At 50.0% G+C, this 25,616-nt stretch overlaps 1 protein-coding gene across 3 annotated transcripts in view; it reads right to left on the reverse strand.

Annotated features, from left to right (window-relative positions):
- Hkdc1 (hexokinase domain containing 1) overlaps window positions 1-25,616 on the reverse strand; it is a 46,027-nt gene that overhangs the window by 13,325 nt on the left and 7,086 nt on the right. For 2 of the 3 annotated variants that reach the window (XM_036168491.1, XM_036168492.1), the window contains exons 2-14: window positions 24,294-24,456; window positions 18,341-18,489; window positions 18,126-18,245; window positions 15,668-15,763; window positions 14,433-14,532; window positions 11,771-11,954; window positions 9,342-9,497; window positions 8,635-8,868; window positions 7,129-7,433; window positions 4,859-5,004; window positions 4,662-4,781; window positions 502-597; window positions 224-323 (exon numbers count right to left, since the gene is read on the reverse strand). In XM_036168491.1, the coding sequence (XP_036024384.1) occupies window positions 224-323; window positions 502-597; window positions 4,662-4,781; window positions 4,859-5,004; window positions 7,129-7,433; window positions 8,635-8,868; window positions 9,342-9,497; window positions 11,771-11,954; window positions 14,433-14,532; window positions 15,668-15,763; window positions 18,126-18,245; window positions 18,341-18,489; window positions 24,294-24,456 (1,969 nt within the window). The remainder of the gene's footprint in view (window positions 1-223; window positions 324-501; window positions 598-4,661; window positions 4,782-4,858; window positions 5,005-7,128; window positions 7,434-8,634; window positions 8,869-9,341; window positions 9,498-11,770; window positions 11,955-14,432; window positions 14,533-15,667; window positions 15,764-18,125; window positions 18,246-18,340; window positions 18,490-24,293; window positions 24,457-25,616) is intronic. The other variant, XM_036168493.1, reaches the window with a different exon arrangement.

Here is a 25,616-nt window from a genome sequence, read left to right on the forward strand (position 1 = left end):
ACGGAAGAAAACTTCTTTGCATATCTTCTCCACCTTCAATGAAAGAATGACCATGGCATAGAGCCTTGGTGAGAAAGACATTAAGAGATTTGGAATTAGCTGGCCTAGAACCCCAGACTGCATCCATCTCTAGAGTAGCCTCTGGCAGCAGAGCAGTGACCCCCCACCACCCCTCACGAGAGTCAGATGGGACCCGGCCAGTGGGCCATGCTTGACCACTCACCTGCAATCAAGCCAATCTCACAGTTGGGATCTTCATAGCCGCATGTCATCATGGTCCCCACCGTGTCGTTCACGATTGCAACTATGTCCAGGTCAAACTCCTGCAGAGGAAGCAAGCAACTGCCCTGAAAGCCATTCAATGTGCAAGGGGCACCTCGGGCCAAGGCAGACTGAGGCCTGTGTCACAGGGCCTGGGCATGGCATGGCATGGCAGAGCAGGGGAAGGCCCAGGGGAAGAGGGCAAGGACCCACATGTGCCTCCCCCTCCCCATAGCCTACATTTCTCCTCTTGATGGCTTCTCTGAGCATGTCCACCACGTCCTCCCCTTCACAGTCGGTGGCCTTGAAGCCTTTGGTCCACCCTACTAGAGTCCCCTGAAACAAAGAAGGGGATGGTCACCTGGGCAGCCATTCTCGGGATCACAGCAGCTCCAACAGACACGAGGGACTGAATCTGATCACAGGTGGAACATGTTCTTTGCCTGCTTCTACCTCCACTGTCCCAACATGGCCCAGACAAGGGCTCCTGCCAAATGTGCTCTCCACAGCTCTGCATGGTCTTCAAGAGTCAGGTGTGCCCCTGCCCTACTGCTGCACAGAATCAGAGTCTGGAGTCGGAGCCATCCCGCTTCTAATGTGGCCTATGACAGGCTGAGGGTTCTTCAGAGGTCGAGTTATAAAATGTCAGTCCTGTCCATCAAAGCGTTGTTAGATGATGGGAAGTGCCACCTCATCCCCTTAGCAGTATTGTGAAGACTTACTGTCTTATCCTTCATTATCAACGTTAATACAAACCAGAACAACCACACCGTCAGGAAACATGGTGCACTGGAGAACTGTGTTCATCCACTTTTACATGAAAGCCATTAAAACACAAGTAGAGACTTAATCTGCTTTTATCTTTAAAATGACAGAAATACTCAGCCTAGAAAAGGGTCTGGAACAATATGTGCCTGAGGGGTGACCGGTTATCTTTGGATCCAAGACTATGAGTGCATTTAAATTTTTCTATATTTTCTAAAATCAATACACTTAATGTTCATGGCAGTATTTTATGTTTAGAAGCTGTTACCCTGGTCTGGGATTTATCTAGCCCAGCTCCACAGCCTAGAAGGCTGGGAGTGGGAGCAACTGGCGGAGCTGGGGTGCTGGACCAGGAAGGGTGACCCATGGGACCCTTAGCTAGACACTGTCCCACCCTGCGGCCTTCAGCCATCAAGCCTCAGTCTCCATAGTCCTCAGGACACACTCCCACTGGAAAACTTCTTATTTCTAAGTTGCAACCACATAAAGCAATACATAAGCTTTCGCCTTTTTTCCCCGTGACCGGTGGCTTTGCTCCCAGCTGCCTGCCCTCTTCATCAGCCTGGCCCTCTTGGAGTCAGGACAGTCATGAAATGTCAGTGGCTTGGATCAGAAGTGCTGCTGTGTTTGGGGCCCATCCACCATTCAGAATCACTAACAGCCACGCAGGGCTCTTTCTCACACAGTCTATTCATATTTTTTGGCTTGTTTGTTTGTTTGTTTGTTTGTTTGGTTGGTTGGTTGGTTGGTTGGCTGGCTGGATGTTTGGTTGGTTGGTTGGTTGGTTGGTTGGCTGGATGTTTGGTTGGTTGGTTGGTTGGTTGGTTGGTTGGCTGGATGTTTGTTTGGTTGGTTGGTTGGTTGGTTGGTTGGTTGGTTGGTTGGCTGTTTGTTTGATTTGTTTGGTTGGTTGGTTGGTTGGCTGGATGTTTGATTGGTTGGCTGGTTGGTTGGTTGGTTGGTTGGTTGGCTGGATGTTCAGTTGATTGGTTGGTTGGTTGATTAGTTGGTTGGTTGGTTTTATATGCTTTGTTTGGGGTTTTCTTGTTTTGTCTTGTTTTTCAAGACAAGGTCTTACTATGTAGCCCTGGTTGTCCTGATACTCACTATGTGACCAGGCTGGCCTCAACCTCATAGAGATCCACCTGGCTCTGCCTCTCAAGTGCTGGGATTAAAAGCATGCACCACTAAGCCCAGCTAGTCTATTCACACTTAATGGAAGCAATAACATGAGTGTATTAGTCTTATTTAAAAAAAAAAAAAAAAAACTAAACTAAAATGTTACTGATAGGAATAAATCCCTAACTTCCCTTCCCCTAAGAGTTATTGCTACTGTAAGCCCAATGAAAATCCCTCGAAACCCTTTCCTCTCTGCTACCTGTACTTTGAAATAAGCAAATTTATATTTTGCGTAAATTACTACCATTTGTTTTCCTTGCTTAGTGACACACTGGAGATCTTCCCAGATCACATAATGTGGATCTGCTATATACTTTCACTGAGCAAAATAGTTAAGTATAATTACACAGAAATTTGAAAACCCACAGACACGCCTACAGAGTAAGCAGAATTTCCGCCCTTATTTTATAAAGATTTATTTATTTTTTAAGTCTATGTGAGTGTGTGTGTGTGTGTGTGTGTGTGTGTGTGTGTGTGTGCACATGTGCCTGTATGAGTTTATATGCACCGTGTGTGCAGGTATCAAAGGGAGGTGAGGGTGTCAGATGCCCTGGGACTAGAGTTACACACTGTGGTGAACCACCATGTGGGTGCTGGGAAATGGACCTGAGTCCTTTGCCAGAACAGCAAACACTCTTAACTGCTGACTCATCTCTTCAGTCCCTCACCTTTTTTATAAAACAAGGAAAGCAAGCCACAGAGAGGTTAAAGAACTTACCCAAGGTCACATGGCCAACAAGCCTGACACTATGGCTCAGAGTCCGTGCTCTGAACTGTTGCCCTGTTCCCCTCCCCGGTCCAAGCCAGGTAAAGTTCATGAAGAGCACAGAGCTGTGTCTGGCACAGAACGAGTGCTGTGGATGCTTTTGGTGTACGTACCACATCTCATTTACTCCAGCCTTCTCCTCCTCCTCCTCCTCCTCCTTATCATCATTGTTGGTGAAGGGCAGGATGTCATGTAACCCAGGCTGACACTGAACTCCCTACATAGCCAATGTTGGCCTTCAACTCTTGATCCTCCTGCCTCATCTCCCAAGTGCTAGTGTTACAAGCAGGTGCCACTGTGACAGCTTGAGCATGACATGTCTTAGGTTACCTGGGTGAGCTGCCCTTCGTCAGACAATAAAACCCTACAACTCCAGTGTCTGCCTGTTCCCATGTGCTGCTTCGGAAGCACACAAAAAATTTTGCCCAGTTGTACTAATTAGCCTTCCCTGGCCATTACCTTCTCAAACCTCTCCATAAAATTATGGGACCTCTCTTTTCTAACAGTGTCACATGGTTCCCTTTTATTGCATACTAGCCACACCTGAGAGGGCTCCTCCCTACACCCAACCAACCTGTGGATGAAAAATATTCAGAAAGAGGCTGGAGAGATGGCTCAGCAGTTAAGAGCACGGGCTTCTCGCTCTTGCAAAGGAACCGGGTTCAGTTCCTAGCACCCACCTGGTGGCTCACCACCACCTTGGAACTCCAGTTCTGGGGGATCTGATGTCTTCCTCTGGCCTCCACAGGCACTGTACATATGTGCTACACAGATGCACAGGCACTGTACACATGTGCTACACAGCTGCACATGCAGGCAGAGACTCAAAAGCAAACGTAATTTAAAAGTATTCAGAGAACAGAACTGGGTCTGTCCTGATGTACCCAGACTCTTATCGTTCTTCCTTAATCAGTATTTACCAGGTGGAAAGTGATCTAGAGATGACGTCACATATCCAGGAGGATGTGTGCAGGGTCTGTGCCAACACTATGCCATTCTGTAGAGTGAACCTGAGCAACAGTGGGTTGTGTACCCGTAGGGAGTCTTGTACCCAATCCCCTGCAGAGGAATGGACCATCAACTCTTTTGTGAATTTCAAAGCCCCAAATAAGGAGAAATGAAATATAGTAAGGAGAAAAACCTTTACGTGATTAAAACCTTCTACAAGACGCATGCCCAGCTGTGTGAGCAGGGTCCTGGTGGTGTGGCTCAGTCAGTAGAGTGCATGCCTAGTATACACACAGCCCTGGGTTCGATCCCCAGGACCACGTGCACTGGGTATGGTGGTGCATGCCTGTAATCCCAGGACTCAGAAGGCAGAAACAGGAGGATCAGAAGTTCAAGGTCATCCTTGGCTACATAGGGAATCTGAGGCCTGCCTGGGATACAGGAGACCCTGTCTCAAAAACAAAACCTAATGTGAGCCCAGACAAGAAGAACTTTGAGGGGTTGGGGATTTAGCTCAGTGGTAGAGCAATTGCCTAGCAAGCGCAAGGCCCTGGGTTCAATCCTCAGCTCCACATAAAGAAGAAGAAGAAGAAGAAGAAGAAGAAGAAGAAGAAGAAGAAGAAGAAGAAGAAGAAGAAGAAGAAGAAGAAGAAGAAAAAGAAAAAGAAAAAGAAGAATCCTGAAATTACCTCAGGGGACGGCAGCCTCTAGGTGGGCTGTGTGCCTGGCAGGGCCGTCTTACCTTATCAATGCGAGTCTGTCTGCATGGGAAGGAGAAGGTGAAGCCCAGAGGCAGCTGAACCCCCTTGAGGCCCATGTAGTCCAGGAAGTCGGTGATGCACTGCACGATGTGGTCGAAGAGCTGTGGGCAGAGAGTGGCATTCATGCAAGGTGGGCACTGGTGGGTGTGGCAGCTGGCCCCCCAGGCCTAACACTCACCTCCTCCCCAGTGCCCTGCATGATCTCCAGGGGGATGGTAAAGATCTTGTTGTACATTCGCACCGACCTCCGTCCGCTTCTGATCTTCACCAAGAGAACTCGGAAGTTAGTTCCCCCAAGATCCAGGGCCAGAAACTTTCCATTCTCTGCAGGAGAGAAAATGGAGGCTGCACCCCACCCACACATGCTGAGCAGGGACCCCTTTAGGGCACTTGGAGGAAGGATAGAGGGCCAAGTCCAGCAGAAGGGAAGCCTCTGCTCCTGGACTCCTAGACCAAAGTACCTTCAGGACCTAGCAGGAGCCTTGAATCAGCCTTAGGCCAGAGCATTTTCTTAGCCCTCCTTTCCCCCAAGACCCATTCACCACTCATTGTACCCACTGTTTCTGAGAAACAGCCTGGGCCTCTTTCCATGTCTACTGAAGGAGGAGTGTGGTAGAATATTATTTTAAGATGTGTTACATTCTTTTATGCTGTGGAACATTTGTTTAATGATGCAAAGATGTGTTGCATTCTTTTATGTTGCATTTGTGTAACTCTGTGAAGCTGTGTTTCTTTGCCTGTCTGGAACACCTGATTGGTCTAATAAAGAGCTGGATGGCCAATAGCTAGACAGAAGAAAGGATAGGCAGGGCTGGCAGGCAGAGAGAATAAACAGGAAGAAAGAAGACTGAGCAAGAGAGAAAAGGAGAGGCAGATGCCAGGGGCCAGTCACCCAGCCACACAACCAGACATGGAATAAGAAGGAAAGAAAAAATATACAGAAATAGAGAAAGGTAAAAGCCCAGAGGCAAAAGGTAGATGGGATAATTTAAGTAAAGAAAAGTTAATTTAGTTGAGTGGCGGTGGTGGTGGCGCACGCCTTTAATCCCAGCACTCAAGAGGCAGAGCCAGGCGGATCTCTGTGAGTTCAAGGCCAGCCTGGTCTACAGAGTGAGATCCAGGACAGGCACCAAAACTGTATGGAGAAACCCTGTCTCAAAAAACCAAAAAAAAAAAAAAAAAGAAAAGAAAAGTTAATTTAAGTATATGAACACATACTTCCAAAATAAATAAAAGAAAAAATGTTTTTAAAGAAAAACACTGCTGGGCAGTGGTGGCACACACCTTTAATCCCAGCACTTGGAGGCAGAGGAGACAGAGGCAGGCAGATCTCTGTGAGTTCGAGGCCAGCCTGGTCTCCAAAATCGAGTTCCAGGAAAGGCACAAAGCTACACTGAGAAACCCTGTCTCAGAAAAAAAGAAAAAGAAAGAAAGAAAGAAAAAAAAAAAAAAAAAAAAAAAAAAACACCAAAGGCCCCTATTCCCAGCAGAGGCTCCCAAGAGTCCCATAATCAAGTCAACCACAGAGGACAGACTCCACTGCTCAGCAGTTTCCCTCCGCTGAGCACAGAAGAGTAGCAGGATCTGGAGTTGGAGAAGGCAGGGCAGAAAACAGTGAGCAGCAATGCCAGAATCCAAACCAGCCAGCGGAAGCCGGGAAGGCCCACACAAGCCCGAGCGTCCAGAGGGAGGCTCAGGGGCAGCTTAGGGGCTTCTGCTGGCTCACAGCATGAGGTCCATTCCTGTTCTCACCTGCGCCAGGAACACACACACCACACACACATACCACACACACACATACCACACACACACACATACATACCACATACACATACCACACACACACACAACACACACATACCACACAATATACACACACACATCACACAACACACACATACCACACAACACACACATACCACACAACACACACATACCACACATCACATACACAACACACACACATGCAAGCACACATACATACCACACACACTATATACACACAACACACACACAACACACCCATACCACACACACTCACACACATACCACACACACACCACACAATACACACATATCACACAACATACACATACCACACAACACACACACACACAACACACACATACCACACATACTACACACCACACACACACACAACCACACACACATATACCACACCCACACCAAACACACACAACACGCAACACACACATACCACACACACACACCACACACCACACACATACCCACACCACACACACACACACACACACACACACACACACACACACACACACACACGGTTTAACCAAGTCTTGCAGCTCCGGAACTAACCTCTACTAACTGCCTCCGCTTCTCGCCCAAGGCTCTACCACACACTGCACTTGCAGAGCGTAGAGGGGAGCTCTGCACACCCCTGGAGAGCAGGCGACTGCACCAACCTACCAGTGCCGTCAGGCACCCCGTAGACATAGGTGGGGAGCATCTTCACCGTAGCCAGAGCGTGAGTCTGTTTCTTCAGCCCGTACTCCAGTTCAGTCCGCATCTTGTCCCGCACACCCAGGAGTTGCTCCCGGGTCAGCTGGAACAGAGCCAGCACCTTGTCGATCTGCTTACGCTGGGCCTGCACCCGAGAAGCCACTGCAGTCACCATGGCCGCCCCCTTGGTGCTGCCACTCTCTGATAGGAGGAAGCGGACGTCACAGTTGGGGACCAGTCTCCTCACCACCTTGTGCAGGCGTTTGGGGTACCTGAAGGTAGGCGGAGGTGACAGTCAAGCGTTGAACCGTCGTGAAAGCTGGGTCCGGCCAGTGGGAACAGGCACAGGGCTAGTGGGCGATGGGCCCTGGCAGCCCTGCTTGTTGGATAGTGTGGGGACCAACTATGGCAATGGGGGCGGTAGAAAGGATACTTCAGAAGCTAGGGCGTGGACAGTGTGGTGACAGATGTCACCTCTGTTTGAAGAGGAAGGACTTGCGTGCTCAGCCCTCCCTAGGGCTCACACTCCCAGCTTCCAAAGCTGCCTCCGTTAGCTAGAGGGTCTTTTACTCTGGATCCTGCCCCCTGGGAAATGTTCATTTCCCCACATCTTCCTAACAACCTCTGCCATCACTGATTTCCTCATCAATAACTAGGTTTTTCTGACTTCCCAGTCTTACCAAGCAGTAAGTATTAACTAAATAGTGGAGAGAAAGATGACTAGGTAGATGATAGAAGGGGAGGTAGCTGGCTGGAAAGATGGCTCAGCAGTTAAGAGCACTGGCTGCTTTTCCAGAGGTCCTGAGTTCAATTCCCAGCAACCACATGGTGGCTCACAACCATCTGTAATGAGATCCAGTGCCCTCTTCTGGCCTGCAGGGATACATGCATGCAGAACACTGTATACATAATAAACAAATATTTAAAAGAAATAAATAAAAGAAGGAAAGGTAGCTAGGTAAGTAGGAAAATAAATAGACACACAGATAGGCAAGCAGGCCAATGGACACAAGAGAGATGAGTAATAAATGGACACACTAATGAATGTATACATGAATGGATAGATAGATGAGTGGCCCTTCCAATCAGGCAATTGCTTAGAAAAAAAATTATTTTTTTTTTTTGAGATGGTCTTGCTGTGTAGCTCAGGCTGCCTCAAGCTTTCTCTCTTCCTGCCTCCTTACAGTGGAGTTCTCCATTCCTCCACTGCGGGCCAACCCCTCTGAGTTCTGGGATTACTGATATGCACACCACATCCAGCTAACAGCTCATCTCTTTAAGACTGATTCCCCAAAGCACCCCGCCAGCAGGGTAAACGCAGGCTCTGCTCAGTCTTCCCCTTGAAATCTTAGAACTAGTAAGAGAGGGGTTGATTCTAGCTGCCCAGATGTGCAACAGAGTCCTGAGGGAACACCAGGACTTGGCAACAGGGGAGACCCAGAGGTGGGGTACGGGCTGGTGGGTGGCACTCACTGAGGGTGTATTTTGTAGACGGTTCCATCCATGCCCACTGTGGTGCGGAGCCGGGCCAGCTTCTTATTCTCTCGGAGGCGTGTCAAGATGGCTGCCAGGGCAGCAGCACAGAGATTGGCCGAGCGGAAAGAGACAATGGTGCACACGTGCTGGACGGCGATGCAGTCTGACTCGGAGGGGTCCAGGCCCAAATTCACCAGGATCTCCCTCGTATTGGCCAGGCCTTCTTTATACCTAGCCAGGGGAGAGGAAAGAGAGGCCCACACTTCTCCATGCCGTGGGCATCCTCCTGGGACGTGTGTTCTCAGGGGTTGTGTGTGCTATCTCACAAGAACATAGGATAGCCGGTAACAACATCAGCTACCATTTACTAAGCACTTGACTCTAATTCCCCAAGGGATCTGTGACCCTAAAAATATTACTAGTCACTATTCAAGGGAAGAAGAAGGCAGGAGAAAAAAAAAGTGTGACCAGAGGGTAGCTTTCTGATGGTACAGCCCCTGGCTAAGGAAACCCACAAGAGTGTGACATTGAGTCATGCAGAAACTCTAGCTTGTCTGAAGCCATGCCCGGGACTGGAACTCCCTTCGAAGGAGGAAGGTCTGGTCCCTACTGCCGCTCTGTCTCCTGAGCACATGGCGCTGTGGCCACCAACCCCAGCCCTCCACAGAAGCAAGGCAGGAGGAACGCCCCAGCCAGCAGCTTACTTCTCCATGGCAGCCACGTGCTGTGTTTCGATCTTGCCCTTTGTATGGAGAGCGGAGGACTTTGCGCCCCCAAACAGGAGACCGACTTTGGCCATCTTTAGTAAGATGAGCCTAACCAGCTCTCCCATGTACAGGCCACTGATCATCTTCTCAAACCTGCAAAGAGATGAGCGGGTCAGTGGAGGCGACGCCTCGACCTAAGCAGCATTAGTTCCCGAATGCCAACGCATGTGGAGTAGCCCTGGCCGTGGGGAGCCATTCCCGCTTTGGCCATGAGGAACCACAATGTCGCTGACCTCGGCTACTTTCCTAAATTCATTCGGCCACGGAATGACAAGCCAGAGCAGAGACTGATGCTTCCAACTCTCACACTGAGCTTTCGTCTCAGAGAACCTGGTGCTGGGATTTCAACCTGGAGTGTCCACTAGAGGCCAATTTGTCAAAGGCTTGGTCCTTGGCCTATATGGCACTGGCAGGAGGTGGTGGTACCTTAATGATGTGGACCTCATTAAAGATCACTCACCATTAGGGGCATGTCCTTGAAGGGGAGAGAGGGACCCCAGCCCTCTCTCTTCCCCTCGGTCTGTGTCACACCCATCTGTGAGGTAAATTTCCCCATGTATGCTTTTCTCCACTGCATACTTCCACCATAACATGCTCCCTGGCCACAGGTTCAAAAGCAGTGGGGCCAGCTGGTCATGGGCTAGAAGCTCCAAACCTGTGAGCCAGGCGAACCTTCACAAGCTGACTAACTCAGGCATTAGTTACAGTGACAGGAAGCTGACTGACGTCAAGCTTGGAGAGGCCCAGAGAAGGTCCACCATGACAAGGGTGGAAGACCCCAGAAAGCGGCCCTCCCCGCTACTCCGAATCTCTATACCAGACAATTGCTAATTGTTTCCCTATATAATTCTCAGTCTTCACATATAGTAAGACACAAAATCCAGGACTACCTCTTCCGTAACCAGCCTTGCAGACTGCAATGTAAAGTGTCTTAGACCACTGGGGCTGGAGAGACGGCTCAGTGCTTAAGAACATTTGCTGCTCTTCCAAAGGACCTGAATTATCTCCTCAGCCAGCTCATAACCTCCTGTAGCTCCAGCTCTGGGGGAGGGGGGCCCAATGCCATCTTCTGGCCTCTGTGGGCACCTGCATTCACACCTACACATGTCACACACACACACACACACACACACACACACACACACACACAAACTAATTTTAAAAAAATCATCTTAGAATGTTGAAGAAATAGAGGGCAAGCAAGTGAAATTCAGGTTTGATTTAAGGGAGGGGAATTTCTTTTACATGAAGCAGATATAAATGAAAAACGATAGTCTAGTGAGCACTACTGCCTTGGCTTGTAACAGCTCAGTTACAGGGAAATCGGTGTGTGCAGGGATCAGGCATAGCCAGGGCAATGAGCTGCAAAAGATGTGTAAGGCACTGTGTGGAGAAAGGACCTCAAAGCCAGCTGTGTACTGAGCCTTGAGGAAGCCCAACACATAGCCAAGAGCTGCAGAAGATGCCAGAGCAGCTGTTCTGCAGGCCATGGCTGAAGCTCAAAAAGGGTGTGGCTGCACAGTAGGCACAGTGGCTGCCGTGAAATGAGGCCCTTAAGGATGTCGGGGGTGGGGCAGGCCCTGGTCTTCCTCTGTGTCCATTCGCCTACATACTTTAAGAGGGCAGAAACATGCCATTTGGTGTTATAGAATTTTTTTTTTTTTGAGCTGAGGATTGAACCCAGGGCCTTGTGCTTGCTAGGCAAGCGCTCTACCACTGAGCTAAATCCCCAACTCTAGAATATTATTTTAAGGTGCGTTCTTTTTCTTTATGTTGCATTTGTTTAACTCTGTGACGCTGTGTTACTGTGCCTGTCTAAAACACCTGATGGTCTAATAAAGAGCTGAACGGCCAACAGCAAGGCAGAAAAAAGGACTGGCAGAGAGATTATATAGAAGGAGAAATCTGGGAGAGAAAAGAAGTAGCCAGAGAAGGAGGAGGAGTTCAGGGGCCAGTCACCCAGCTACACAGCCAGCCACGGAGTAAGAGTAAGATTTACAGAAGTAAGAGAACAGGAAAAGCACAGAGGCAAAAGATAGATGGGATAATTTAAGTTAAGGAAAGCTGGCAAGAAATAAGCCAAGCTAAGGCCAGGCATTTATAAGTAAGAATAAGCCTTGGCGTGTGATTTATTTGGGAGCCCGGTGGAGGGCCCCTCAAAGAGCCAAAGATCCAAGAGCCAAAAGCACAAAAACAACTAACAACAATTTGGTTCAAAACCTTATCAATAGAGCCTTGGCTGCATATGCATACGCCAGAACTCTGGACAGACTTGTCACAACTAGAAACCTTCCCCAGGACAGAGAGGGGCTGAGCGAGCAGGGACTCCCTGGTGCTGATGCCTGGATGAACAAAAGGGCACTCACAGTTGCTTCCCAGGGTTGAGTGAACCAAGGTCCAGCTCTCTGTCAAACTCTGTGCGAATGTCCTCCAAAGCCCCATCGTCCCCGAAGGCCCCCCACTCTGTGTTGATGCACATCCTTCCCTCGTCCCCTTCCACGAGGTCAATGTTGCTCATGTCCTCCATGTAACATGCGTTGGTGCCTGTTCCTGGACATGGGGTCAGAGAGAACACACAAAGAGAGAAGGGCACCAGGCTGGGTAAGCCAGGGAGACTCAACTACCCTGAGTACTGAAAAATGCACACAGGGTACTTTGACTCTGCCCCACTGGACTCATGGAGGAAACCACTCTGGCAAGCCTGAGCTCATGGGAAATGAGGTCCACAGGTGAGGTCTGCAGGTGGAGCCCACACACCTCAGGTCATGATGGTGTGTGGCTATGAGCAGAGGGGGTTGTGAAGCCATCCCTTGTGAATATGCACCGATGCTTTAAAAAAAAAAAAAAAAGCATACCAGGGAAGAGAGGGTAAGCCAGGTAAGCGAGGTAAATCCTCATGCTTTCCCTAAGCTCCCTCATTCCTCTCCATTTGAAACCAAAACCGTCTTTAAACTTCTTTAGTTATGGGGGTGGGTATGTACATGTGTGCATACAGGTGGCTGTGGAGTCCAGAATAGTGTCAGATCTCCTGAAACTGGAGTTATAGATGTGTGAGCCATCCAGTGTGGGTGCTGGAAATGGAACTCAGGTCCCCTCCATGTTCTCAAGGGCAGGGCCATCTCTCAGGTCTGCTCACACTGTTCCCTCATGACTCTAGCAATGGGTCTCAGCAGTGGTGCATCTGACCTTTGATAGTCAATGTCCCCTAAGAAAGCCAGACTCCATTGCTGAGAACAAAATCACTCCAGGGAAACACACACACCAAGTACTGGGGAACAGTACCTTTTTTGGACACTTTCGGGATAGTGAAAATGTTTTAAAGTTAGAATGAGCGGAGTGCTTACACAGCTCTGAGAATTTATGAAAAATCATTAAATTCCATACCTGGAGCAAGAGAAATTTTATGCCCCAGTAAAGCTGCTTTGACGTTTCATCCCTCCACTCAATCAACGGTGCTTTCCCTGGCTGATACCCTGGTCTGGGTATTTTAAGTGTTAATATAAAGAAACGAGGCATATAAAAATGTAGACTATAACATCTTTAGAGAAGGCTTTTCGCAGACAAGTGTGGAACAATGCTCAGGCTTAGAACTCAATCTGTGGTCCCAAACAGAGTCACCAAGACAGACAGAGGGGACATCAGCAGGGGATACTGTGACGGGCAAGGCCTGCCATGATGTGAAGCGGGGTGGGGTGGGGGTAAAGTGGGGTGGGGGGGGGGGGGGTGTCCTGGAAGAATTGTGAGGTGCTTCAAGCTGCTCAGGTAGACAGGACCCCCCCCCCTCCTTTGGAAAGTCAGGCCAAGGATCCTCTTTTGGGAAATCAGAAACACCCACACACACACACTGGCAGAGAAACAGGAAGCAGAAAAGTGGCTATTGATAGCAACTTAGGAGCAACTGTGGACTGCATAAGAACTGTGGTTATGACCTAGAGGACAGATTTACTGTGGGAGCTGACTGGTCACAACCAGAAACCTTCCCCAGGACAGAGAGGGGCTGAGTGAGTAGGGACTCCCCGGTGCTGATGCCTGGATGAACAAGGGGGCATCATGGTGGCACATGCATGTGTGTGCATGCACATGTGCACACACACACCTGTCATTCAGACAGGAGGATCATGAGTTCAAGGCCAGCCTAGTCTACAGATGAAGCCTTGTCTCAAAATATTACTTGAATGCATTCTGCCTCCAACTGCCTCCTCACAGGCTCCCCCAGCTGCTGGATGCCTCGGCAGCATCTAACTGTCCTGGCTCAGGCCCCCTTTACGCCTCTTCCAACAGTTCAGTGGCCTCTGGACAGGTTATTTACTTCTACCCTTGTCCTGGGAAGTAGTCTCACAGGTGCAGCCCAATTGAAACAGGAACTCACTCTTAAACCCAGGCTAGCCTGAAACTCACTAAGTAGCCCAGGCTAGCATCAAAGTCATAGCAATCTTTCTGTGTCCAGTCCATGAGGGCTGAGATTACAGGTGAGAACTATTATGTCCAGCTCAAGACAAGCTTCTCAGCATGCACAGGAGAGTACAGGAGCTTTACTGTGAGCCAGCACCAAGCACAGGCCCAGCACACCACAGCATGAAGAGGCAAGACTGGGAAGGAGGGGGCAGGGGATGGAGATGGGGGGAGGGAGAACGGATGGGTGGAAGGAAGATGGTGGAGGATAGATGGATGGAGGATGAAGGGAAGGAGGGAGAGAAGAAGGGAGGATGGATGGATAGATGGACAGGGAAGATGTATGTATGAATAGATGGATGGATGAACAGAGGGAGGATGGATGAATGGATGAATGGACAGAGGGAAGATGGATGTATAGATGGATGGATGGATGGATGGATGGATGGATGGATGGATGGATGGATGGATGGATGGACGGAGGAAGGATGGACAGAGATGGTAGGTTCCCTATCTCCCTGTGTTGCTTCTCCTGAAAAGTAGCAACACCCTTCATATTTATTTAGATTTTACTCAAACTCAGCCCCAAACTAGCCCCCTCTCCCACCTCCAAAAAAAACAAGTCCATTGAGTTACCAATGATAACGCCGACTTCACAGCTGGGATCATCATAAGCACAAGTCATCATGGTCCCCACAGTGTCATTAACCAAGGCCAGGATGTCCACGTCCAGGTCCTGATGAATACAAGGCCTCAAGGGTATCAGCATTAGGAAGCTTTGATCCCTCTATACACACACCCCAGAACAGTGAACATCACTAGATGCTGCCTGCAAGAAACAGATTTTGTCAAGGCTCAGGGTCTAGGGGAGGAGCCTGTGCTCCTGCATTGAAGGGAATGACTTCTGTAAACGAGGACTATAGGGACAGCCCCTGATATCTACCCCTGGGGACACAGTGGAAAACTTATCTGTCCTACATGGGGTTCCTGTTCTGTCCAGTCAGCTCCAGTCATTACAGGTTCCCCCAGGTCTGGAGGCCTGTTTTAAAGCGAGAAGAAGGGCCTAGAAGGTGACACATCCTAACTGTCCCTCTGGGGCTGGGGATCCTAATTCAGAGTGGCACACCATTCACCAGCTCAGCCAATAACACCAAGAACAATATTCTTCTCACCAGGCAGCAGGCAGTTTAGGTTCTAAGTGTTTCCTTTGGGATTCTTTAAGTGCTTACTTTGGATGCTATGGAAATAATTGTAAAATATCGTCAAAAAGTAGGAGGAGGGAGCAGAAGGGAGAGCAAAGCCAGAAAGAGCATTCTCTGGGTTCATTGGTATTTGTGTATTTGGTTGGTTGGTTGGTTGGTTGGTTGGTTGGTTGGTTGGTTGGTTGGTTGGTTGTTTGGTTGGTTGGTTGGTTGGTTGCTTGGTTGCTTGGTTGGCTGGTTGTTTGGTTGGTTGGTTGTTTGGTTGGTTGGTTGGTTGGTTGGTTGGTTGGTTGGTTGGTTGGTTGGTTGGTTGTTTGGTTGGTTGGTTGTTTGGTTGGTTGGTTGGTTGGTTGTTTGGTTGGTTGGTTGGCTAGGAAAACTAGGAACTGCCCCCAAGGCCCATGTGTGTTTTACCACCACTACATCCCAACCCAAAGAGGGAAGGTGGGGCTCAAACACAGAGACAGCACAAGTTCTCCTGAAGGGCTGTGGGGACTGGGGACCCAGGAAATAAAAGGCTGTCTCTCTGTGGTTCTCCAGAAGGCCCGTCTAAACTGTGCTCATCCTCACTACAAGGCCCCAGCCCCAGCCCCACCCACTTCTCCTTCCAGGCAGGCCAAGCCCAGGAGTTAAGGACCGGGAGGCTCCGCACCCAAGTGAATCCCTCACCTTGTGCTTTTTCATGGCCTTGGCAAGGCGGCCCACGACGTCTGTGTCCTGAACTCCTCGAGCCTTGAACTTCTTGGTCCACGAAAGCAGGTAGCCCTGTGAGGATGTTTAGGTTAATGGAAGGGGGTGTTCAGGAAAGGGGTGTTCAGGCTGGACTGCCACAGGCACCGAGTGCCCCGAGTCCCCGTGGGTTCTCTTCTCCAAGCTCAATCACTCCGGTTCTTTTGGATTTCATTTTGTTTCTAATCGATGCATAATAATTGCATGATTTGTGGGGTATAGAGAGGGCCTCCGGCGCATGATCCAGTCAGGGTAATCGGCATAGCCACTACAAACAGCTCTGGGGCTTTTGTGGTGAGATTTATCTAGATTTCAAAACAAGTGAGACGCACGTAGTTTGTCCTCCTGTGCCTGGCCTGTGTCACTGACTTTAATGTTCCTCCACATTCTCACAAGTGACAGCATGCCATCCTTTTGGTGGCTAAGGAGCAGTAGCGCCCTGTACACGGGTGCCTTTCCTTATCTACTCATCAGCTGAGAGACACTTGGGTTGATGGCGTATCTTGTAGAGAGATTATTTTGTTTTTGTTTTTGTTTTTGTTTGGATGGTAAGCATTTTTTTTTAATTTATTATATTTGTGTTTTAATTTTACACATCAGCCATGGGTTCCCCTGTCCTCCCCCCATCCTGCTCCCGCCCCCACCTTCTCCCAGCCCCTCCCCTCCACTCCCATCTCCTCCAGGGCCAAGACTCAATTCAACCTGGTGGATTCAGTCCAGGCAGGTCCAGTCCCCTCCTTCCAGGCTGAGCAAAGTGTCCCTGTGTAAGCCCAAGGTTCCAAACAGCCAGCTCATGCACTAAGGACAGGTCTGGGTCCCACAGCCTGGATGCCTCCCAAACAATTCAAGCTATTCAACTGTCTCACTTATCCAGAGGGCCTGCTCCAGCTGGGGGCTCCACAGCATTCATGTGCTTCCATTCGATTGGCTATTTGTCCCTGGGCTTTTCCAATCTTGGTCTCAACAATTCACACTCTTACAGTCCCTCCTCTTTCTCACCAATTGGCCTGGCTGAGGATCTCTACATCCACTTCCATCAGTTATTGGATAAAAGTTCCAGCACGACCATTAGGGTGTTTGGCCATCTGATCACTAGAGGAAGTTCAAATAGCTGAGAGATTGTTTTAATGTTGCCTCGGGGGCAATATTTTAGTAATTGAGACAGCCTTTCTCACCCCTGTTGTCTCAGTCCCAGGAAGCACAGTTGCTGAAGAGTCAGAACTCTGATTCATAGGACACTGGAGCCTCAGGTTTTTTGTTTGTATCACAGAACTACCACCCATTCCCCCCCTACCCCCCCCACCTCAGACTGCATAGGGAGATAATTCCTCTCAAAATATCCCGAGGTAGGGTATTTGCAGTATGTGTAGAATGCTTGATTTGCATGATTTGTAGGTCCCCAAAGAACTGACATGGTGTTACCTTATAATAACTTCCTGGGGGAACCTAATTTCTTTCAATTTTTTTTAGATTTCTTTATTTCTTTATATATGTATGCCTGCACATCAAAAGAGGGTACCAGATCTCATTACAGATGGTTGTGAGCCACCATGTGGTTGCCAGGAATTGAACTCAGGACCTCTGGAAGAGCAGCCAATGCATTTAACCTCTGAGCCATCTCTCCAGCTCCCCCGGAGAACTTAATTTCTACTTGGAAACATGGTTCTCAAGTTGAATGAATGCTCAATTATTTACAAATGGCATTTTTCGTCTGTAATTGCAGGGTTTTGTTTTGTTTTGTTTTCAGATGAGAAGAGAACTTGGAGGTGAACAGAATGGCCCAAGTCCATTCACCCAGTCGGGAGCAGCTAAGCCCAAGCTCACAGACTCTAGACACCCCCTTTCCAGTCCTCTCAGTTATGGACAAAGACATAGAGACAGGAAATATCTCTGGGTCTCCAGTCAGACCTCTGAACCCGTGATCAGCTCCAAAGTTGTTTTCTGTAACACACTGCCACCGCGTGGCCACTGCCACCAACTTCTGCCTTGGTTGGAAGGCTTCTTGGCTTCACCAGAGAGATGAAATGGCTTTTCCGTTTTAGGTGCTAGAAGCAGAGGCGGGCAGATGGCTGTGACTCTGAGGCCAGCACTACATCTCCTGAAACCCTAGAGATATGCCCTTGGGGCCCACCGCAGACCTGTGACGACAGGGCCCAGCAAGCCCTCCTGAGAGCATTCTGCCCCTTCATGCTGTGTACAGTAAAGCATAAAATCAAGGCCCTATATCACTCAGCTCTCTCTCTCTCTCTCTCTCTCTCTCTCTCTCTCTCTCTCTCTCACACACACACACACACACACACACACACACACAAGCAAAAAGCGGAGAGAAAGACCCACAGATCAGAATTGCATGCTGCTCCCTTGCACGTATCCACGTGCCCCAACCCTCCAGCCTTACCTCCTCCAACTTAGTCTGTCTGCAGGGAAAAGAAAAGGTAAAGCCCAGAGGCAACTTCTTATGCGTCAGATCTTTGGTTTTCATGAAATCTGCCAGGCAGTCGGCCACGTAGTCAAAGAGCTGCAGGAGAGAACATAAATAAGCACGCGCTTAGGGCGCTTAGGGCGCCGCCTCCGGGGCCGGTACCCAGGCCTGCCCCTCCTGCCTGTAGGTACCTCCGTGCCGTTGCCGCGGATGATCTCATTAGGCGTTGGGTAGAACTGACTCTCCATTTGGACATTCTGCTTTCCCTCTTGAGAGACTTGCACCTTCAAGACCCGAAACTTGGATCCTCCAAGATCCAGGGAAAGGAATTCCCCGTTTTCTATTGAGAAACCAAAACAGTCACCATTCGGTACAGGTCTCTCCTGTGATACAAGCCGGACATAAAGCAGGTGCTGTCCAAACTCACAACCCCCATGCAGTAGTGTCATTATTCCGCTTCGCTGAGGGTTGGGGAGTGGGGTCTTCAGTCTGCACCGTGCAGGAGGGGGCAGAGCCGGGGTGTGAGCCCCACCCTGCTCCACTTGTTCATGCCGGAGAGAATGAGCAAGCTCACTGGGAAGAGGCACATGGGGAACCCACTTTCGGACGGGGTCTGGGGAATGAGCCTTGGGCGTCGGGCTTATTCCAGCACGCTGTATCTAGGAAGAGAGCTGTTGTGCCAATCACACGGGAAACTCCGATAAAGGCAGGAGGAAGAGAGGAGTGTAGTACAGAGAGGCTAGCCTCACACAAGTCTCAATCCACAGAGGGAAACACTCTGTGAGGGGAGGGCAGCAGGGACCAGATGATAGACATTGGGGTACCAAAGATACTTAATCAGGGCGGGGTGGGGGGGCATAATCTCTCCAACAGGAGCTGATGGTCCAGCACCCAGCCTGGCCCAAGAAGGATGCTTCAAAGGAAGATACAGAATGATGCGTGTTTTGGGGAGGCACCCCACCCTGATGACACCTCACAGGACCCTCGCTGGTACCTTCGCTGTCAGCCATCTCCTAACATACGAAGTGTGGATACAGAACTATCCACACCTGCAGAGTGGTTTCTATACCAGGTGTACACATCGAAGAGAAATCCCGTGCCTGTAAATGGCGGTGTTTGATGTCAGACAGTGGCAGCCTCAGCTGCCTGTATTTCAAGGGTCAGCTGGACAGTCTGTCACTCCTAGTGAACCGTGAGCGCTAATGCAGAAGAACATCTCCAGCAGACAGCAAAAGCAGAAGACACTGGGAGGAAGCTCACAGGTCCAGGCCCCTCAAGCTGAGTCCCCAAAGGTCCCTGCTTTAGGGTTTCCATGAAATCCGGTGTACCTGCTTCTCAGTCCCCATGTCCTTGCACAACAAACACATCTGGACTTTGCTCCAGAGGTTTCTCTATTCTGGCAATCCAAGGGTTAAAGGCGGAGGCTTAGCCATCCAGAACAGTGCTGTGCAAGCTGTCACATAAGTACCTCTCTGGGAACCTAGCTTACAAGCAGCCGTGAACTGTGGAGGGGCGGGCCTGCAACTCTGCATTTCTAAACACGCCTCCAGCTGGCCAAGATGTCAATCATTTATAGATCCAGGCAGCTGGATTTTCATTTCAGAAAACATCTAGAGACGATCTCCTTTGATTAGCACTGAAAGGAGCCCGGGGGAACAGTTTAAGGTCTATTACTGGGCCAAGGAATCCAGGCACATAATCCTATTCGCTGGGTGTGTAGTACTGGTGTGGATGCCATCCACACCATTCACAGAACACCTACTGCCTATCAGTGTCAGGGGCCAGGAGGCCAGAGGACAGGGTGTGAGCACCCTGGGGAGTTTATCAGAAGTAACATGCTAGATAGGAAAAATGCTCTGTTTGGGAATCACAGGAGAGGTGAGAGCTGGCAGCCAGTTCCCCAGGGAGCTAAGACAAAGAGAAGTGTGAAGAGGCAGCCAGGCAGGAGGAGCATGTGTGCAGGGATGGAGGTGGGGTAGGTGAGTGAGGGGAGGGGAGATGGGTGGGGAGCTAAAGGGAGTAGTGGGGCAGTGAGTCACAGAAGGTGACAGTGAGTCACATAAGGTGACAGTGAGCCACAGAGAGAGTTTAAAGAGGGGAAGGCCAAACCCGATGAGAATTTGGGAAAAAGGTCTCCAGCCAGAGGCGGGTGGCCCTGCTGCAGAGATGGGAGGTGGCAAGCTGAGAACTGGTTAGTTCCTCCCTTTGCCCTGCATCACACACCCTTATCGCTGTGCAAACACCTTGCTCACTCAAGATGTCATTTCATGGAAACCATGTGCTATGACCCTTCCACGTGGTGTGACTCTAAGCCCTGAGGGATGACTTCCTGGACCCTGGGGGAGGGAGGCCCTGCCCAGGCAGAGCAGGAGAACGGGGTAAGAGAGGCCTTGAATAGAACAGCTTCCCTCCGTGGGGCTGCAGAGAGGCCTCAGTCGGTAAAGCAATGTTTGCTGCACAAACACTAGGACCTGAGTTTGGTCCCCGGCAGCCATGTGAAAAGCCGGGCACAGTGGCGCATGTCTGCAATCCCATCGCTGGGGAGGCAGAGGCTAGAGGACCCCCGAGGTCTAGTGGCCATCCATCTAGCCAGTCAGTGAGCTCTAGGTTCAGTGAGAGGGAAGGTAGAGAAGCAGTAGAGGAAATCAGCTGATAGCAGCAACCTGTGACCTCCCTACACACACACACACACACACACACACACACACACACACACACACACACGCGCGCGCGCGCGCGCGCGCACAAAAGAAAATAGCCTCCTAAGACAGGGAGGTCCTCAGAAACGGGGTTCCCTTCCCTCCATCACTGTTAGAGCCTGTGACTCAGCTACTTTCCCATTTCCTATACGGTGTCCCCTAAGAGTACCCTGTGGCCACATACATAGATTTCTGGAGACCCATATTCCCCAGAGGAAGCTTAGGAACCATGTCTAGGAATTGCTCGGGTGCACTAGGATCTTATGCCTTGGCAAGTATGAAACCTGGGTCCTGCAGCCCTGCGGGCCGTCAACCTGGTCTGAGTGAGCACATCAGGGCTTTAGGACTCACCCTGAACCCCAAGAAAGGGTGGAGGCAGAGGCCAAGGAGAGAGCCTGCTTCATAGGCTCCAAGGATCACACCTTTACAGTCCCGAAATGGGTGTGTCCCTTGCACTGTCTGGGTGGCTGGAGAGGAAGCAGAAGCCACAGAGAAGAGGGTGAGGGCCACCTCGGGCCAAGGCCTTCCCATGATTCCTGGCCCTCACCCCACCTCTCCTTCAGATCTGCCAAAGAGGCACATACTTGATTGCTTCCCTCCTACTGAGATGTCACCAACCAAGAAAGACTAAACTCAAACCACAACATTAGAGACTGAAAATCAAACACCAGCCTCTAAAGACACGCCAGCCTACGCTTGCACCTGCTTTTTGTGGTCATTCATGCCCACCAAATCGTTTACTACCCTGACAATTTCCCTGTCCCCTCCAAGGGGGGTTTTAAGTCACAGCCAGTTAGCCCTCTTGAGTTCTGTGTGGCCCATGGCTCCTGCATACATGGGCACATTGATGAAACCACAGGCTTTCTCCTGCGGCTGTCTGTTGTGTTCAATTCAGCAAACTTAAAGACTCAGTCCTTCAGGGGGAAGCAGACAGTCCCTTCTGCTGACAACCTGCAAATTGGTGCGATGATGCTCTAACTCTCCTGATGTGGACCACAGAACAGTAGCCCTAGCATTTACCAAGGGCATCTGATTATTAGAGATTCTGGGCCCCCGGACCTAAAAGACACAGAATGGCATGGCGCTGTGCCATGTAACCAGAGGTCATCAGAGGACAGTGACGCAGGGTGTGCGCCTCCCAGGTTGAAGGGAAGAATGCTGGAGGACTTGAGTCTCATCTCTCGGCTTTCTGAGGCAGCCTCACAGCCACCAGCCTCCCGAAGGCCACTTTCCCCTGCTCTGAGCCACACCCAGCACAGGGTAGGAGGACTTAGCCCTGGTGCTCCTCACCACCCACACACACCCTGTGACTCAGGTGACCCAGGATGACCCGTCAAGGACCACAGTCCCCACAGCACTCTCTTCTACTGTCAGAGGCAGGGCCCAGATTTCAAAGTAGGGTTCTGACGCTTCAAATCCTATGGCCCTCTACGTCAGTGGTTCTCAACCTATGGGTAGCCACCCCCTTGGGAGTCCAATGACCCTTTCACAGGGGTCGCCTAAGACCATTGGAAAACACAGATATTTACATTATGATGCCTAACGGTAGCAAAACCACAGTTATGAAGTAGCAAGGAAAGTAATTTTATGGTTGGGGGTCACCACAGCATGAGGAGCTGTGTTAAAGGGTCACAGCATTAGGAAGGTTGAGAACCGCTGCCCTAGGTAGTTTGTATACTGGCCACAAGCACCTACCTGCAGGAAAGGATGCATACAGTGCCTCCCCTATCGCTGTCTCTTGGGCCTCTCACCTAGCAAGACAAGCTACTCTGACCCAAGCATTGCCCCCAGAATCCTGCTAACCCAACCGAGGTCCCCTAAGCAGGCCGCAAGCTTCAGTCTTTGAGCCTTCCTCTGAGCACTGACATCCTGAATCTGGGGGAGCCTCTTGCCTCCCAGTCAGACCTAGCGAGAGCAGTCACCCCATGGTGTTCTAAGAGGATCGTATGATAGAGAGACCCCAGTGTTCCACGACAGCACTGTGTGTTCAAGAGAAGACGGCACTTCTTTTTACTCTTATGGCCGAAGATGGAGAGCTGGGTAGGAGCTCATGGATCCTTCCAGGGAGCGCTTGGCTCCAGTGATTGGAAAATAGTGTCTCTCCCTTACCCACCCCACACCCCGCCAAGTCCACATCCTATTCTCTGGGTCATAGGCCTATGTTAGGGCACACGGCAAAGGGAATTAAGGTTGTAGGTTACAGGCACAATCAGAATCGTCATCATCAGCTGACCTTTACATTGAGAGATTAGCCTGGATTATCTCAGTGGCCTGGTGTAATCACAGGACCTTCAGATATGGAAGAGGAGGCAGAGAAAGATCTGAAGGCACGCTGTTGGCCTTGAGGATGGAAAGGAGCACAGGGCAAGGAATGTGGGTGCTTCTAGAAGCTGGAAAAGGTAAGGAAATAGAGTCCTGCCTTAACCCCCACACACACCAGAGTCTCCAGGAGGAACACAGTCCTGCTGACAATTTGCATTTAGTCCAGTGAGACCCCATTTCAAACTCCTGACTTGGTGAGCTATGGCAGAACATGTATGACATTAATCCACAAAATCTGTAGGAATGTTACCAGAGTCTTCGGGGACCATGTTTAGGAGCTGCCACAGGTGGGCAGATCTTATGCTCAGGCAAACATGGAACCTAGTGGAGACTGCTGGGACCATCCATCATCTGAGTCTGTGTAGACTACATCAGAGTTCCTGGGCTCATCCCCGTGAACATAAGAGCAACAGAGACCCAATTCATAGGAGCTGAGAACGTGGCTCAGTGATAGAGACTTGTCCAGCATGGCCGAGGCCCAGGGTTTGGTACCCAGCCCAGCATGTGGATAGGCTAACTCTCTGACAGATAAGGAAACAAGCCTGAGCACAGATTGAAGTCACTACGGTGTAACAGAGCTGGGCCTGGAGCCCAGATTCTTGGATGGCCACTTCGTATTACTTCACCACACATTCCCTTTCACTACTTACTATTTCTAGCCTGGAATCTAGAGACCTAGGAGAGAAGGCCACATACCATTCATTCAACACGTTGTGCCAGGGCAAGTATTTGGTAAGTGCTCAGAACAATGTGGTAGCTAAGCCCTGGCTTCTGGAGACTGTCACCCACAACTGTGACAAGGGTTCTGACAAGCCCCTACCCCAGTGTGGGGACACTTCCTAGAGAGAGGCAGTGATTGATCTCGGGCTGCATCTGGAAAATTAGGGTGCCACTCACAGGGGTAAGAATGGGGGACTCTGCAGCAGGGGAGCAGACAGAATGAGCAGGGTCACAGTGGGCAGAGGGAAATCCAGGGGCCTCTGCCTGTGGACCCCAAAAGTGTTCAGTTGGCAGGACTGAGGCAGAGAGAAGAGGGGAAATTGGGAAGGGATGGGGGCAAGCAAGAGGTTATCTATCAGCTTAGGAGCTAGGATGAGTCCCGGTCACCCTGAGCCCCACTCACCTGAGCCATCTGGAATGGCCCTGACGAACGTGGGCAGCATCTTCACTGATGCGGTGGGGTTGGTATCCTTCCCCAGGCCTTTCTCCATCTCAGCCTGGAACCGGGTCATGATGTCCACGAGGGTCTCGTCTGAGAGCCGCATGTGGTACAGGAATCTGTCCACCTGGAACAGACGCAGGGTTGGCTCCTGGGGGTGCTTGCCCTCCCAGCTGAGGCCGTGAACTCTTGACTCTGGGGACAAGTTTGTCATGGGCGCTCCTGAGGTTCCTTACTGCACTTCATCAGCTGGGGACAAGGTAGGGAGGTGGGAGAACGGAATGGGAGACTAAGACAGGGCAGATCGAGTCCTCTGAAGGTCAAACTGTGGAAGAAGTGGTTCCCCGTTAACAGTTGGTGGGGGATGGTGCATAAGCGTCTAATCCCAATCAGGGCTCTCACCATGTACCACTGTCTCTCCGCTAGGAAGATTAGCTATGCCTCGAATCTCAGGTTAGCTATGCCTCGAATCTCAGGTTCCTACACTTCTCTCTCTCTCTCTCTCTCTCTCTCTCTCTCTCTCTCTCTCTCTCTGTTGTTGTTTGTTTGTTTTTGTTTTGAGACAGGGTCTTACTATGCAGCCATGTAAAGCAGGGTAGCCTAGAAATTGCTAAGTTGCCCAGGCTGGCCTCAAACTAGTGATCCTCTTGACTGCCTCCTGACTGGAATTACAGGTATGTGTTACCATGCTTGGCTGACCATGGAAGCTTTCCTCCATCCAACCGATATATCCAAACACGTTTGTCTTTGCTTATTGGCTGACAGGAAGTTAGAATGAGGTTTGATCAACAACTGCAATCTTTCTCTAAATTTCTATTTAAATGAGGTAGTGTAGTGATGCTGTCCTAATGCAGATGAAGAGTTGTTTTGCTTTTTGAGATGGAGGCTCACTAATTAGAAGTATTTATTTATTTATTTGTTTGTTTGTTTGTTTTGTTTTGTTTCTCCGTGTATTTTTGGTGCCTATCCTGGATCTTGCTCTGTAGACCAGGCTGGTCTTGAACTCACAGAGATCTGCCTGGCTCTGCCTCTTGAGTGCTGGGACTAAAGGCTTGCACCACCACCACCCAGCTTATAAATTTAATTTTTAAAGCCATATCAAAGCCTGGCATGGTGGCACATATCTGTAATTCCAGCACATAGGAGGTAGAGTTGGAGAATCAGGAGCTCAAGGTCATCCTTGGCTATATCGGGACTTCAAGGTCAGCCTGGGCTACACATACCTCAAAGCACAAAAACCAAGTCCTGTCAACTTGTTATTGGAAATGAGATGTCATTTAGCCAGGA

Source organism: Onychomys torridus, chromosome 18 (assembly GCF_903995425.1).
Source record: "Onychomys torridus chromosome 18, mOncTor1.1, whole genome shotgun sequence".
NCBI lineage: Eukaryota > Metazoa > Chordata > Mammalia > Rodentia > Cricetidae > Onychomys > Onychomys torridus.